The sequence below is a fragment of the Acomys russatus genome, chromosome 25 (assembly GCF_903995435.1).
Source record: "Acomys russatus chromosome 25, mAcoRus1.1, whole genome shotgun sequence".
In the NCBI taxonomy this organism is placed as follows: Eukaryota; Metazoa; Chordata; class Mammalia; order Rodentia; family Muridae; genus Acomys; species Acomys russatus.
The window spans coordinates 11869648-11884647 of NC_067161.1; the positions used below are offsets into that span (position 1 = coordinate 11869648).

At 54.7% G+C, this 15000-nt stretch overlaps 3 protein-coding genes across 4 annotated transcripts; 1 reads left to right on the forward strand and 2 right to left on the reverse strand.

Moving 5' to 3' along the window:
* Window positions 1-867: 867 nt before the first annotated feature.
* On the reverse strand, window positions 868-2926 carry Gfer (growth factor, augmenter of liver regeneration). 2 transcript variants are annotated; one of them, XM_051167841.1, is made up of 3 exons: window positions 2588-2917; window positions 1995-2191; window positions 868-1150 (listed from the first exon to the last, which is right to left on the reverse strand). In XM_051167841.1, exons 1-3 carry the CDS (start codon window positions 2828-2830, stop codon window positions 988-990), a joined length of 603 nt encoding a protein of 200 aa, XP_051023798.1. In that variant the 5' UTR covers window positions 2831-2917; the 3' UTR covers window positions 868-987. The 2 variants fall into 2 exon arrangements, with proteins under 2 accessions (XP_051023798.1, XP_051023799.1); XM_051167842.1 differs by having other exon boundaries at window positions 945-1145; window positions 2588-2926.
* A 2045-nt stretch (window positions 2927-4971) lies between these two features.
* Noxo1 (NADPH oxidase organizer 1) lies at window positions 4972-7442 on the forward strand. The gene is made up of 8 exons (XM_051167662.1): window positions 4972-5218; window positions 5333-5413; window positions 5575-5650; window positions 5738-5915; window positions 6055-6236; window positions 6483-6596; window positions 6809-6926; window positions 7083-7442. The coding sequence occupies exons 1-8, from the start codon at window positions 5153-5155 to the stop codon at window positions 7315-7317; spliced, it is 1050 nt and encodes a 349-aa protein (XP_051023619.1). The 5' UTR covers window positions 4972-5152; the 3' UTR covers window positions 7318-7442.
* A 175-nt stretch (window positions 7443-7617) lies between these two features.
* Tbl3 (transducin beta like 3) lies at window positions 7618-14373 on the reverse strand. Its single transcript, XM_051167861.1, has 22 exons — window positions 14231-14373; window positions 12612-12663; window positions 12436-12531; window positions 12303-12350; window positions 12055-12196; window positions 11883-11967; window positions 11620-11790; window positions 11460-11535; window positions 11281-11374; window positions 11013-11194; window positions 10782-10923; window positions 10646-10704; window positions 10264-10367; window positions 9676-9823; window positions 9357-9587; window positions 9203-9273; window positions 8964-9120; window positions 8828-8886; window positions 8318-8421; window positions 8125-8196; window positions 7861-8019; window positions 7618-7758 (listed from the first exon to the last, which is right to left on the reverse strand). The coding sequence occupies exons 1-22, from the start codon at window positions 14269-14271 to the stop codon at window positions 7649-7651; spliced, it is 2403 nt and encodes an 800-aa protein (XP_051023818.1). The 5' UTR covers window positions 14272-14373; the 3' UTR covers window positions 7618-7648.
* Window positions 14374-15000: the final 627 nt, after the last annotated feature.

Genomic DNA, 15000 nt, shown 5'->3' on the forward strand with positions numbered 1-15000 from the left:
GATGCACTATTGGAGGCCCAGGTCACGCCAGCTGCTCCATAGTGACTTCTGCCAGAATTTACTTCAGACAAGAGGACCCACTAGCTGGGTGTGGTGGTACACACTAATCCTAGCACTCAGGAGGCAGAGGTAGGTGGAGCTCCAGGACAGCCAAGGCTACACAGAGAAAGCCTGTCTTAAGAAGTCAATCAATCAATCAATCAATCAATCAATCACAGGATAGCAAAACCAGGCCACAGTACAAAAAGCACAAAGAAACCAGGCCCAAAGTCACTTCATTTTATTTTGGCCTCAGACTCTAAGGCAGCTGTTTCCAGGATCTTCTGCTGAAATGCCCGTCATATCTGAAGAAGACCACATGCCAAGCAGACAGTGGGCACCATGATGGGTACACCCTAAGTGAAAAACCCTACTAGAGCTGGGACCAGATACAGGATACCTAGCTCAGTACCACGCTTCAATTCTGAAATGGCCACAGAGTTGCTAGGGTCACAGCTCTGTAGGCATCCCAGCTGTGCAACAGGAAGGCAATGGGCTAGCCTATCTTGCTACGGGACAATTATGTCCCAAGTGTACAAAGGGCAAGAGGCTACATTATAAAGACACAAAGACACGTGACTCAGCCGGGCGCTGGTGGTGTAAGCCTTTAATCCCAGCACTCGGGAGGCAGAGGCAGGTGGATCTCTATGTCTCGAAAAACCAAAAAATTAATAATAAAATAAAAATAAAGACACGGGACTCCTACCTCTCACTTTCAGTCCCATGGGGCCCTTAGCTGAGGACGCCACCAAAATGTCTGTATTGGGCACCTCCTCTTCTTAATCCTGTGCATAGAGTTCCCATGGCCAGTGTTCTAGGGACCCCCTCCCCAACCACCGAAAAACAAGCTTTGGCTCAGATGCATTTTAATCAATGGGCTGTCCCTCTCTAGGCAGGTTGCCCATCGATCCTGCATAGATGGCCCCCACATGCTCTGCCGACAATCTTCTAGTCACAGGAGCCATCCTTCCAGCCGTCACGCCATCGCTCATCTACTCTTGAGCAGTCAAAGTCAGGCTTGCCCAGTTTCCGATTCACCTCGTTGTGCAGGCGGCACAGCCACTGGCTGAAGGATGCGCGAGTGCTTGTGTCTGGCTGGTTTCTGCCTATCCTTTGTGAGAGAAGCAAAGGAAGAATATAAGGAGGTGTGGGGCGCCAGTCCTTGCCGGTGCTTGGGGGCAGGGAGCTGGGGCACTGCTAAGAACTAAACTCGGAGATGCCTCCATGGTCCCAGGGACTGGGACCACCAAGAGTTTCCTGGGCTTGGACTGACTCCCAGGGCCGCTCACACTCTCACCTAATGGCAAGAGCCTAGAGCAAGATAAACTAAAGCAGGCATTTTACAACCTTGTAACAACTGGGGAGTCTCACCCCAAGGTCTCTAGCCCCGGGGCAGAGTATACACAGGTGGGGCCAGGCACTGGGACTGTTTCTCATTAGCACCAGGAGCCAGTTCAGCAAAAGATTCCCCCTCATTCCTAACTGCAACTGCCCCGCAGGTCCAACCTAGAAATACCTATGGAGAGCAGGTTAGACCTTTGAGAGTGATGCTAATTTATTTCATTTCCCCCTACCCCCTGCCTTTTTTTTTTTTTTTTTTTTAAAGGGTTTCTCTGTGTCACCGTCCTGACTGTCCTAGACTCGTTCTGTAGACCAGGCTGGCTTTCAACTCACAGAGATCCACCTGCCTCTGCTGGGATTAAAGGTGTGCGCCACCAGGCCCGGCTCATTGCCATGTTTAGGGAAATTAGGGAATGTGGAGTCTTAGCCAATCTGCCCATGAAGAATAAGTCAAGAAGTGGCCAGGAAGCCCTTCCTAAAAGGTTTAAGATTAATGATCGGACGTCCCTTTTGGTGATGATCCCTCCTAGCAACCTGTCTCTTCCAATTCTATTTTTCTAGCCCTTCCCCTCCCCCCCATTCCATGACATCAGCCTCCTTCAGTTACAACTTACCTCTTCCTTATGTCTTCCGCACACTCCTCGCAGGGGTAAAACTTGGAAAATATATGTATGAACTGGGCCATATCCTTCTGCTGTTGTGGGGTAGGCATGTCCGGGTAATAGGCGGCCAGCGTGTGGAGGAAAGCCCAGGTGTGGCGACCCAATTCCTCCCGATCCGGTGGACAGTCCTCCCTAAACTTCATGCCCCGCTGCAGAAGTAGGCCGACTGCGTGTCAGTTCGTTCTTACCCAACCAGAAGAAGAAGCCCATGACATTCCAACCCAGTGGCAGATTGCTTGCGTTGAACGCCAGAGGCCTTGGGCTCGGATTCCCAGGCTCAGCAAAAATACTAATAATAAAGGAAACAAGAACGCTCCCTTTCTCAGCTGGCAGCCGACTAAATCGATCGGGCCAGCCAGAAGGCTGAAAGCTCAAAGTCCCAGCCTAACGGTGTGTGTGGGTGAGGGAGGGGGTGGACATGTTCGGGCATAGCCAACCCTGAGGGCTTGGAGCCTGGGGAGGCCGGAACGGGCACCCGGAAACCAGATGTGGGGCGGGGGGTGGGTGGGGGATCGGGACCCGGCGGCCAAGAGGGGCATCTGCACCTTCTGCTGGGTCCGCATCCACGACTTGAAGTCCACGCAGGCCCGGCACGGCCGCTTCCCGTGCTCCAAACCTTGTGGCTCCGGAGCCGCGGCAGAGGCGGCGTCGGCGTCTTCTCTATGCCGTGCGCCGCGGCCCCGCGCGTCAGTCACCAGGTCGTCGGTGGTCTCGGAGCGCGCGCCGCCCGGCAGGAAGGAAAAGAGATTGCCGCGAGAGAAGCCCGGGGGCTCGCCGGGCGCCGCCATCTTACCGGCGTACCAACAGCGGGGCGGAGAGGGCGTCCCGGAGGCCGACCGAGCAAGCGCGCACACCACGGCCACCGCGCGGGAAAGGCTGCCCGGGGCTGGGCTCACGCCGGGGCGGGAGGCGGGGCCTGGCGGCGGGGCGGGGCCGGGGGCCGAGGCGGCGGCCCCGGGCGCGGCGGGGTGGGAGGCCTCGGTATGGGGGGAAGCGGAGCGGGAGGCCCCGGCCGAGGCGGCATAGGTGGCTGGGGCTCGGGCTCCGGTGGTCCTCCTGCGCCTGGTCGCCCGTCGCGAGCCGGACGCGCGTGGTCCATGGTGGGGCTCCGCCTTCCTCCAGAAGTGTAGTGTGTTGTGGAAGGCGCGCTGCGGCTGTGCTGAGAACTCGGGCTGAGACGAGGTCCGAGATGCTTCTCGCGTCACCCCCATCGCTTGGCTCAGACCCTTACCAGGGGCCAAGTTTTAGGCCATTCCGACTTCCGACGTGCCCACCTACACGCTTCTGGGTGCCTTGGCAACGTGCGACGGGACGTGGCCTCACAGAGACCGGGCAGCCTCAGTGGCCAGGGGCGACCTGCGCCCTAGTTACTGTACACCCCTTTTCCCTCGCGGAGTAAACCCTGCGGGTGCGTCCCCAACCTATAGTCTGGATAAAGTATTATTATGCCTACTTAAGCGGCAGCCTCAGGGTTTTTTGTTTGTTTGTTTGTTTGTTTGTTTGTTGCCATATACATTTATATTATTACAGGAATTTTTTTTTTTTTAAACAAGTTGGGTAACTTCGAACTCTGTATGTAGCCAAGTGAAGAAGATGTTGAATTCCTGAATCTTTGCCACCACCACGATGTCAAGTGCTTGATTTAAAAGCCTGCGCCACCACAGGAAGAATTCCTTCCCCGTGTATTCATTCACTCATTCTGCAAATATTTGTACAGTGACTACTGGGCTCCAAGTGCTGTTTCCGGCTCTGAGCAGAACAAGGAACAAGCCTGTCTCTTTAGCCTTTACCCAGTGGTGAAAATGGGAAAAACCCAATCACCAGAATAAAATTTATTTACAAAACTGGTGAAAGCTGTGCATATCATGTGGGAAAAAGCACACCTAAGTTGGAGACCCTCAGGCACGGCACCGGCCTGTAGGATGAGGAATCAGCTCTTGGCATTTTGCAGAAGCACCAGACCCAGGGTCTGGCAAGGGCCTACTTTTTTTTTTTTTTTTTCTTTCTTTCTAAAAACAGAGATGTTGGGCAATTTGGGACAAAGCTATCCTGATCTGATCCCATTCTATTTAGCAAGATTTCTCCTATTTTGTGAGAGTGGATTCGTAAGAGACAGGGAGGACTAGCCAGAGTTGGGGCTCCTCTTGTGCATCTAAGTGAGAGGTGGTGGCAGCTGTGAGTATAAGCGGAGAGCTCCTAGGGTTGGAGGGGTAGAGAAGCTGTCAGAGGGGCTTGAAATTCCTCTAGGTCCCTAGTGGTAGGTACTCACCCCTTTTCCAGCTGCCCTCTTCTGAAAAAGCTAGTGTGTAGGAACCGGTTGTTACAGGTAGTGTCAAGGCTTGGCCAAGGAAAGCGGTTTCATGACCTAATGACACTAGTGACACTGATCTGAGACTTAGCTGCTCAGGAGCCTGAAGCAGGAATGTCTCAAGTTTAAAGCTAGCTTTGGCGATTTAGCAGGACCCTGTCTTAAAAAACAAACAAACAAACAAACAAACAAAAAGCCTGGCTGAATCCCAGCATTCAGGGAGGCAGGCCAGCCTGGTCTACAAAGTGAGTCCAGGACAGCCAAGGCTACACAGAGAAACAAACAACTACAGCAACAACCAAACAAAAAGAAAAGGACCTAGATGTGAGGTAGTTGATTCCAAAGAACAGCACAGAGCCCCACAGGCAAATACAAAGATCGAACTGTTAGGCACACCCTGGCAGGAGGTCACGGCAGGGCAAGGAAGAGGCAGTGGGGCCAGGTGAGGTTGAGGCGGCACTTTGATAGTGGAACTCCTTTCCTCCTTTCTTCCCTTGACTAGGCAAGGAGAGAAGCCCCAGGTAGCAATCCCAGCCCCTTGGTGTCTGTTTCAGAACAGTGCTGCACAAAGGACTTCATTTTCTCCCCTCCACCTGCCCTGGCTTGCTCCTCCCCCAGCCCAGTCTTCCTATGATGAACCTTAGATTTTGTGCTTGAAGAACCAGGAAACTGAAACATTTCCAGGAGGGTGTTAGCTCCGTAGGGACTCCCTCCGCTTAGGGCAGTGTCGGGGAATTCCACTTCACTTCTTCCGGATGCTCAGAAACCCTTTCAAGCACTTTGTGGGAAGCCATCCACAACCATGGCAAATCCAAGACACCCAGTAGCAGGCCATGCTGTAGCCCTGGTGCAGATGGAGCGACTCCAGGTAGGACCATACACCCCAGTCCCTTACTCCTGCCCAGATAGTCTCCAAAGAGGAAGAAGGGTAGTTAGCAAAGTCTGAAAGAGGTGGTATGGTGCCTTGACCTTTTCCTCACAGACATTTGCCTTCTCCGTGTGCTGGTCAGACAACAGTGACACCTTTGTTCGCAGGAGCTGGGATGAGTTTAGGCAGCTCCAGGTAAGCAACACTGGACCTTTACTTAACAAGGAATCTCCCCCAATCCAGAGGCCTCTAGATACATGGCCTCCCTTTCTGCCTGTAGGGGCTCTTGCAGGGACCCTTCCTTTCCTTGGGGGTTGGCTCCACTTTCAGAGACTGACACACGCTTTTCCCAGCAGAAGATCCTTAAGAAAACCTTCCCAGTGGAGGCGGGCCTGCTACGGAGATCTGAAAGAGTTCTTCCCAAACTTCCTGGTGAGGCCTACAGGGGTCGAGGGGACAGGAAGGCAAACAAGTATGGGTGAGTGGGGTCCCACAGTGTGTGCTTTGATACCCGGGCAGATGCTCCACTGCTGACACGTCGGGGGCACACTGGCCGAGGTCTGGTCCGTTTGCGGCTGCTGGACACCTATGTACGGGCACTGCTGGCAACCTCAGAGCACATACTGAGGAGCTGGGCACTCAGTGACTTCTTTGCCCCCAAGCCTCTGGATCTGGAGCCAGGGCTGCCTCCTGGCAGGTGACTAATCTTCCCCTTACTCCCAGCTCATGCACGTGTTGGAAGGGCTGATGGGCTGGGCTGACCTACATATATGTGAGGAAAGGGATAGTCCCATCTTTCCTCCTTATTTCTCACATATGATGGCTTCCCTGCCCAGCCTGGTGATCCTGCCCACACCAGAGGAGCCATTATCCCAACCTACAGGCAGCCTCGCCATTCACAGCCTGGAGGCTCAGAGCATGCACTGTTTGCAGCCTTTCCACACCCGTGACACTAGAGACAGGCCTTTCCACACTCAGGCTCAAGAAATTCTGGACGTATTACTACGGCATCCTTCAGGTAGAGCCACAGCATTAAGAACCTGGGCGTGGTGGCGCACGCCTTTAATCCCAGCACTTGGGAGGAGGCAGAGGCAGGTGGATCTCTGTGAGTTCGAGGCCAGCCTGGTCTACACAGTGAGTCCAGGACAGCCAGGGCTACACAGAGAAACTCTGACTTGAACCAAAACCCAAAACCAAGCTGGGCGCTCTGATCACGGTGGGTGTGGACCTTGGCACTTGAGCCCTTTCCTGGCCTCTTCGACAGGCTGGTGGCTGGTGGAGAACAAGGAGCAACAGATAGCCTGGTTCCCAGCTCCCTACCTGGAGGATGAAGCCCCAGGCCAAGGCCAGAAGTCAGGCCTGACTTTGCAAGGCACTGGTATGAGCCCATCCCTGACACAAGCTTACCACTCTGAATGGGCCCTGTAGCAAGGCTGAGACCCAAGCCCAGGAGGGAGGTGAGAGTGGGTCATTATCATATGGGTGCCCAAGTGGGTTCCAGAGCAGGCCAGGGGGCCTAGAGGCGAGCCCAGAGAAAGGTCAGGACACTGACCTCACAGTCCTATAGTGATCCCCCAATATGTATTCTAGGGAGGCAGTTCTGTGCTACCCAGGGCTATGAGGGCAGTTGCACCGATGAGCTCTCTGTGCCCTCAGGGGCACGTGTGCACGTGCTGGAAACCTCAGACCGTGGCTGGTGGCTGTGCAGGTATAGTGTGTGTGTGTGTGTGTGTGTGTGTATCTGTATGCCTGTGTGGTGGAGCAGTGGCAGGTCCTGCCTGGCAGGAGGGGAACACAGTGTTGGGTAAATTCTTTGTGTGTGTATGTTGGGTAAATTCTTAACCAGGCCCTGCGTTTCTTGCAGGTACCATGGCCGGGTTGGCCTGTTCCCTGCGGTACTGTTGCAGCCCGAAGGCCTGGGCTCCCTCCTGGGCAGGCCAGGGCTCCTGGACAGCGGTGAGGAAGGCAAAGTGGCCGAGGACAGGATTGCTGCCCCTGTGGTACCAACTCGCCCCTGTATGAGTGCCATCCAGAGGCGATGCTGCTCCGTCACCCGCAGAGCACTGCGACAGGACCAAGGGACCCAGGCTCCCCCTTGAAGAAATATTTGTGTGGCCCTGCAGAGAGGGGTCCAGACCTGCCAAGGGAGTGGGTTGAGGGTGGGGCTGTACGGCTGGCAGGGTCGGGTGGCAGCAACGTGCTATTTCCTCTAAATAAAACTGGATTGACTTCACCTAATCTTACTGTGCCCTGAGTGGCTTCAGGCTGGGATGGGGGTGGGTGGTGGGTGGGACGGGGGTGGGTAGGGGGGGGGGTGGGCTTGAACTTCTAGAGCTGAAATCTGTCAGCCAAGTGTGGCCAAAGATTTTGGAGGAAATTGATCAGAGTCATACGAGAAGCCGAGATAGAAAAGTACAACTTTTATATGCCTCACAGGGCTGGGGGAGCAGCAGGGAGTGGGGACAGCTTCATGTTGTGCCACAGGAAGTCCAAGAAGGTGGCTGCTTGTAGTGTCCGGCCAAGCCGCTGAAAGTGTCGCTCTAGAGGAAGACAGAAGAGGTTGGGGCTGGGCTGGGCCTGGGGGGGTTGTCTGGGAACCCACCCGCTAGGTGCTTCCCTGGACCAGGGGCCACGTCACGTACCAGTGTAGGGCAGCAGGGCCTCCAGCGCACCCCGCACACCCTCGTAGGCCAGCAGTTCCTCAGGGGTCTCATGCCGCAGCAGCACACCAAGCACGGCCTGGGCTTCGTGGCAATGTCTGGAATTGGTGTTCCACGTGACACAGAAGCGCAGCAGGGCCTCTGTAGGTAACAGGGGTGGTCACCCTGCTGGTTGGGCCATTCCACCTCATTCTGCCCACTGGGCCAGCCCCCTCCCCAGGCTGGTCCCTTCCAGCCTGCCCACACCTTTTTGGTCTCGTCGCAGTCGGAGCACAGTGGCTTCCAGCTTCTCACAGGCATCAGGGTCCCTCCGGATGGCTGTGGGAGGAAGTCTGAGCTTGAGGAGAGGTTGAGTAATGCTGGAGCCTCCCCCCAATCCCAGCCTCCCCCAATCCCAGCCTCCCCCCAATCCCAGCCTCCTCCTGGCCTAAGCACTGACCCTGGATAACAGTCAGCACCGTGTGGGGACGGTCCAGGGAGATGGCAAGGCCTAGAGCCCGGAGATAGCGCTTCTCATGGAGCAGGTTGTCCAGTTCTTGCTGCCTGGTGGGACAGAGGTAAGGACATGGTCACTCAGAGTGCCCCAAGTGTGAGCCCTGCCTTAACCTGTCTGCTAAGCTGCATAGCAGGGAATGTACAGGGGCTGCTACTACTGACTAGATGCAGGAGCTGGTACTGCTGGGACAGGCAAGGGATGCGGGAGCTGGTACTGCTGGGACAGGCAAGGGATGCGGGAGCTGGTACTGCTAGGACAGGCAAGGGATGCGGGAGCTGGTACTGCTGGGACAGGCAAGGGATGCAGGAGCTGGTACTGCTGGGACAGGCAAGGGATGCGGGAGCTGGTACTGCTGGGACAGGCAAGGGATGCGGGAGCTGGTACTGCTAGGACAGGTAAGGACTGCTGCTGCTGCTGCTAGAATGCAGCGGGTTCTCCTGAGCCCAGACTTACTTGATCACCTGCTCTTCCTGCTTGGCTTGCTCTTCTGCCTGCTCAGCCTCTGTCACATCCTGGGATCATATCAGGGTCAGACAAGGCCCAGTGCTGTCCCTTGCCCTGCCACATCCCACCCCTAAGCATTCACAACCTTCCAGAGAATGATTCTGGAGTCGCTGCCACCAGTGATAGCATGAGCATCCTCTCGGCTGCAGTGCAGCCCCCAGATCTTGTCCTCGTGGGCGTCCAGTGTCCGCACGCACTCATTGCTCTTAATGGTCCACAGCTTCAGGAGCCCGTCAGAGCCGCTTTGGTTGAGAACGGAAGGACTCAGTGCAGGGGCATGTCCCTCACCAGGCACGCCCCCCAGATCTCTCCTAGCCCGCTCACCTAGACAGCAGCTGTGAGCCACGGCTTACAAAGGCCACCTTCAGCACAGACGCATCATGTCCCTCAAATGTCTACAGGGAAGTGATAGAGTGAGCCACGTCCTATGGGCATGAGATGTTACTGGAGAGGGGATGGCACTAGAGGAGATACCTACCTTCAGACAACTGAAGTCCTGCAGTGCCCAGAGCTTGATGGTACCATCAGCAGAGGCTGTGGCCAGCACTTGGTCCATGGGTGAGAACTGGACATTCCAGAGGCCACGTCGGTGGCCCGAGAAAACACCTAACAGTTGGCACTGAGGCAAGGCCCAGAGCTTAGCCGTGCGGTCCTGTGAGCCTGTCGCTAACAGCTTGTCGTTGGGGGAAACAGCCACAGTGTTGATGTCCTAGTGGTGAAAGCAGGTGACAAGACTTAAGACAACCATTTGAGCAAGGGCTCAGCCGCACCCCGTCCCGGAGGCCAACTGTCACTACTTTGTCATGGCAGCGCTGTGTAGTCTGAGCCTGGAGAAGCACGGGGCCACCGTCCAAAGCTGCGTTCTTGGACAACAGGGCTTCAGGGAGGGGCCATAGCTTCACAGTGCAGTCCTGACTGCCTGTCACCAGGAAAGATTCTTTGAGTCTGTAGCCAACAAGAAAGAGGGAGACACGGCTCAAGCCAAAGGACACTGTCAGGAGTGCCGCAGGCTCTGAGCTTCTGCACCATGACCAGAGGGATCATCTTGGCCTGCAGGCTGGCCTACAACACCTCCAAATGCCTCTGCTTGCACCATCGACCCTCAGTGCCCAGCAACTGATTCCAACCCTAGGATCAATGATGGGTCACCTTCTCCAGCAGAGCCGAGCTCCGTGTCCTTCCCATACTGTCCACCTCCCAAGGCCACTTCCAAGAAATCTGCCAGAGCATCTGAGTCTCCCTCTACTTTTTCTCTGTCCCACATCTTTGCTTAAAGCCGCATAGAGTGGCCAAACCAGCACATTCCTTCTCTACCCTGTGCTAGAACCCAATGCCTGGGGCCTCTACCTCCTTGGATAGACCTGGGTCCAGTCCTGATCTACTACCTCGAACAGCAGATGGTGCCCACGCTGTGTGTGTGTCCAGAGCCCTGGGCTACACAGGCCACTTGGCCCGCCTTGTTCATCCTCCAGATGCGGATGTTCTGGTCCTGCAGGGAGGAGGGGTGGGAGAGAGATGGGCACTCGTGGGTCTGTTGACTCAGTTTTCACCTGGGAGGCCTGTTACCTTCATATCTTTTTTTTTTTTTTTTGGTTTTTCAAGATAAGGTGTCTCTGTGTAGCGCTGGCTGTCCTGGAAGCTCAACTCTTTAGACCAGGCGACCTTGAACTCACAGCAATCCACCCGCCTCTGCCTCCCCTGAGTGCTGGGATTAAAGGCGTGTGCACCACACCCGGCCCGCTGCCTTCATATCTTATGGGGTCTCACCTTGGCACAGCTGGCAAAGAGCCACCCCTTTCGGAACACATCCAGGGCCAGGACAATGTCTGGGGGAGAGGTGAAGAGCGGTGGTCAGAGATGAAGTATGGCTAAGGCGCGAGGGATGTCAGAGGGCTTGACCTACCTGTGTGACCGTGGAGAATCTGACAGGCCAAAGTCTGCAGCTCAAACACTTTCAGGCAAGGGCTGTTAGAAGCCACAACAATGTGGGAGTCATTGGGCCCAAGGAACCGGACATCCAGCACCTCCTCGCTGTAGCCAGCAAACTGTGGGAGGCAGGAAGGGCATGAGTGAGGGCCTGTATGGAAGGTGACAGAAAGCCCGAGGCCTGCAATAGGCAGGAACAAGTGCTCACCTGTTTCTGCAACTGTAAGGAACATGCCTCATAGAGGAGCAGGTTGTGATCAGCAGTGACAGTGAGGAGCAGGCCAGCAGTCCGGGCCAGGGTACAATGGGTCAGCTCCTGCCCTAGGCCTGGCATTTGTGGCTGGGTGTATACACACTGCCCAGAAGCTGCCTCCCACACACGGAGGATCCCTGTAGGAGGACAAAGGGGTGTTGGGGGAATGAGGTCCACAGGCTTCACCCAGACCCCTGGTTCACGTGTGGCCGGTGCCACACACCTTGGTCACCAGCTGTTAAGAAGTGTAGACCCGAGTTCTTCACCCCTAGTGCAGGTGCCGGCTCCTCAGGCAACAGCACAGCGGCTTCCGTGCTCTGTGGACGGACAGGATCAGAGCCTAACAAGTCATGCCTCTCATCTCTGCCCCATTCACCAGCCCTGGCCTGCAGGGGCCCATACCTCAAACACCGGAACCGTCTTCGTGGTCTGATAACTCTGAAGGTCCCAAACTATGCAGATCTTGTCACGGCCAGAGCTGAGGAGAAATAGCTCCCTGGGTTCCCAGCTCAGCCTTGGCACCCCACCCTTCCACCCAAGCCCTGTGTGGCCAGCCACTGACCTCAGCATAGTGTGGCCATCCTCGCTAAAGGACAGGGACGTGACAGCACTGTAGTGTGCAGTCAGTACAGCCAGACATGAGCGGTCCTGTAGTGACCACACGCGGATAGACGTGTCCACGGCTGAGGAGAAGAGCAGCAGGCGGGTGGGGTCTGGATGGAAGGCCACCAAACTGAAAGCAGGTAGATTCAAAATGAGCTGTACTCCCAGGGGGCTGGGGGAGGGGGATGCCTCTGCCCACCCTCCTTTCACCACCCCACTCACTGCACAACACCAGGCGAGCCTCCAAAGTGGTGTGTACCATAACGTTGCACAACGTCCCAGACACGTATGGCCCCATCACAGCCACCTGTGGCAATGTGTTTGAGGTTAAGAGTGTACAAAATCCTTGTCCCTGTGCCCTCCGGCATACGCATCTGGCTGGGGTCCTTCCTACCTGTGGCTAACAGTGTAGAGGTGGCATCAAAAGCCATGGAAGCCACGGGAGCTGTGTGGATTGCCTTCCACAGGCGAGTGACAGTGCCTTCTCGCCAGGCCCACTGAGCCAGCAGCAGGGCCCGGCTGGCTGTTACCAGTACCTGGGGGAGGGTGTGGGATAGTACGGCTGGCGGATAAGGCCTATTTGCCAACTCAGCGTGGAAGGGAGGGAGGCACCAGACCTCACCCACCACCCACCCGTCATACTTCTTCATCGGGACTGAGGTCAAAGGTCGTAATGTCCTCTTGGTCCTCCTAAGGGAAGAGTGAGAATACAGATACCATAAGAACGTGCTGCCCTCCCCTCAAGCCCCTCACACCTGCCCCAGCCTGTCCTCACCTGCTCCAGGCTCCGTAGCAAAGCCCCTGAGGCCACATCTAGGATGTTGACTTTGGTACCACAGACACAAAAGAGGTAATGGCCAGACTGGTCCAGCTGGGGATGAAAGGGTCTTAGCCAAGAACCACTCAGTACTCCCAACCTTTCCACCCCTCACTGGCCCTGGGGATAGTTACCTGTGCTTTCCCACCCTTGTAGAAAGGTTCAATCTTTCGCTCGACAGCATAGCTGAAAAGAGAACAAGACACTGAGTGAGTGATCACCTAACTCCTTTGCCCCAGTACCCAGTGCTATCCTAGAGATGAGCCAAATCCTTGATCTTGCAGACAGCCTGGGCAGCAGCAGGAACCCAGGGGCAGAAGGGCAGGAGGATGCTTCACAGTACAGAGAGGCTGAGTCCCAGAGCTAGTTAGTAAGTGAGCATGCCTGTGTGGCTCTTGAGGAGGTGGGCCTGAATCAGGTAAAGGCAGCCCAACAGCAGCCCAGGCTTCAGAAGAGAGGTTTTTAGGGCTCCCTGCTAGCTGAGGGAGGCCAGGAAAAGGTAAGATACTCTCACAGGCTTCACCAGTGAAGTCCAGCATGCTACTGCGCCACCAAGCCTTCCTCCTCAGCCTCATTTGGCTATTTCCCTGCCTAGCTGTCATTTCTGGGATCTGACTAATGCTGTCCTCTTTCTTACTCTCTATACTGTTGTGGTCCAAGCCAACCCACTGCAGTTTCCTGGGGCGTGAGGAGGTGGCCATTCCAGTATCCTTGCTGGGTTCCCTGCATACTCTCTCATCTTTGCTGTCTAGTGCCTTTTTGAAGCGATGACTGTCACTGCACTGCTTAAAGCTTTCCCTTCCCACACATGCTTCTGTGACCTTGACCAGAAGGACCTCTGCTTTTCTTCCTTCCTTCCTTTTTTAAGTTTTTTTGTTGTTGTTGTTGTTTTTGTTTTTCAAGACAGGGTCTCTCTGTGTAGCCTTGGCTGTCCTGGACTTGCTTTGTATACCAGGCTGGCCTCAAACTCACAGTGATCCACCTGCCTCTGCTTCTTTTCTTTTTTTGTTTTTTTTCAAGACAGGAACTCTTGGTGGGTGGTGGGGTAGCACATGCCTTTAATCCCAGCACTTAGGAGGCAGAAACCGGTGGATCGATTGCTACACAGTGAAGCCAAGGCTACACAGAGAAACTGTCTCAAAACAAAACGAAAACAAAAAACAAAAACAAAGATAGGAACTCTCTGTATAGCCTTGGCTGTCCTGGAACTCGCTCTGTAGACCAGGCTGGCCTCGAACTCATAGACCCACCTGCCTCAGGCTAGGATTAAAGGGGTGCCCCACCACAGCCCAGCCTATCTTTCTTTCTTAATGGTCAACATCAAAGGACCCTCACTCCAGGGCCAGGCCCTGTAACAGCTCATCTGCCTCTACCCTGTATGTGGGCTGCTGGGCTGGTCTTCCCACATCCCAATGCACCGCCTCCCAATCCCCTAAATCCACTCCCTGGAAGTCTGCCCATCAAGATAAACCCAGCCTCTAATGCTCTACTCCCAGTTAACCCATCAACAAAGATGCTGGCAGCTCTGAGGCTTCTCTCCAGCCCTTGCTAGAGAGGGATGAAAAGTATTTACCTGCAAACTAGACACTGCAGATAAAGGAGCCTGTTCCTATCCTAGTACTAAACAGCAGCTGTTCACAGCCTGGGGACTGAGCACAGGACTCACGAGCGCCTCGTATCATCAAACTCTTGGTTCTCTTTCCGGGTTCCTCCCCTTTTCCCCTCGCCGTCAGCGCCTCTGCCCAGGACTTACTTGGCTTTGAAGCGGCACACTCCCGCCGCAGTCTCCGCCATGTCCCAGGGCAGCGGATCCCTCCAAGCTCAGCAGCCTTTCGCCGCGTGAAGCAGCTAACGCGTTTGCTGTACTTCAAGGCACGTTGTGATGACATCACCAGCCGCAACTACTTTGACGCCATCAGCCTGCGCGCTGGGAGACAGCTTTACTCTGAGTACCGGCGTCTGCGACCCGGAGAGGAAACAGAAGGCGTTCCCAGCATAGAAGCTGGCAGTGGCTGCCTTGTTGAATGAACTTCTTGCATTTTTATTGTTTATTGGTTTACCATTTTCGTTTTATTATTTGTTTTAATTTCTTTCTTTGTTTTGTTTTTCGAGACAAGGTGTCTCTGTAGCCTTGGCTGTTCTGGAAGTGTTCTATAGACCAGGCTATCCAAAAACTCACAGAGAACCCGACTCCTGGGATTAAAGGCATGTACCACCACCGCCTTGTTTCTAGGCCTTTTATATTTTTTAAAAATATTTAATTTTTAATGTAATTATTTATGTAATTATGTAGTTTATTTACGTAGATAAAATAATTTTTAAAATTTATTTTTATATGTACATTGGTGCTTAGCCTGCATTGTATATCTTTGTGAGGGTGTTGAATCCCAGAAACAGAAGTTACAGTTGTGAACTGCCATGTGGGTACTGGGAATAGAATCTGGGTCCCCTGCTAGAGCAATCAATGCTCTTAAAGCACTGAGCCATCTCTCCAGCCTGGCAGGCCTTTTGTCTTTTTTTTTT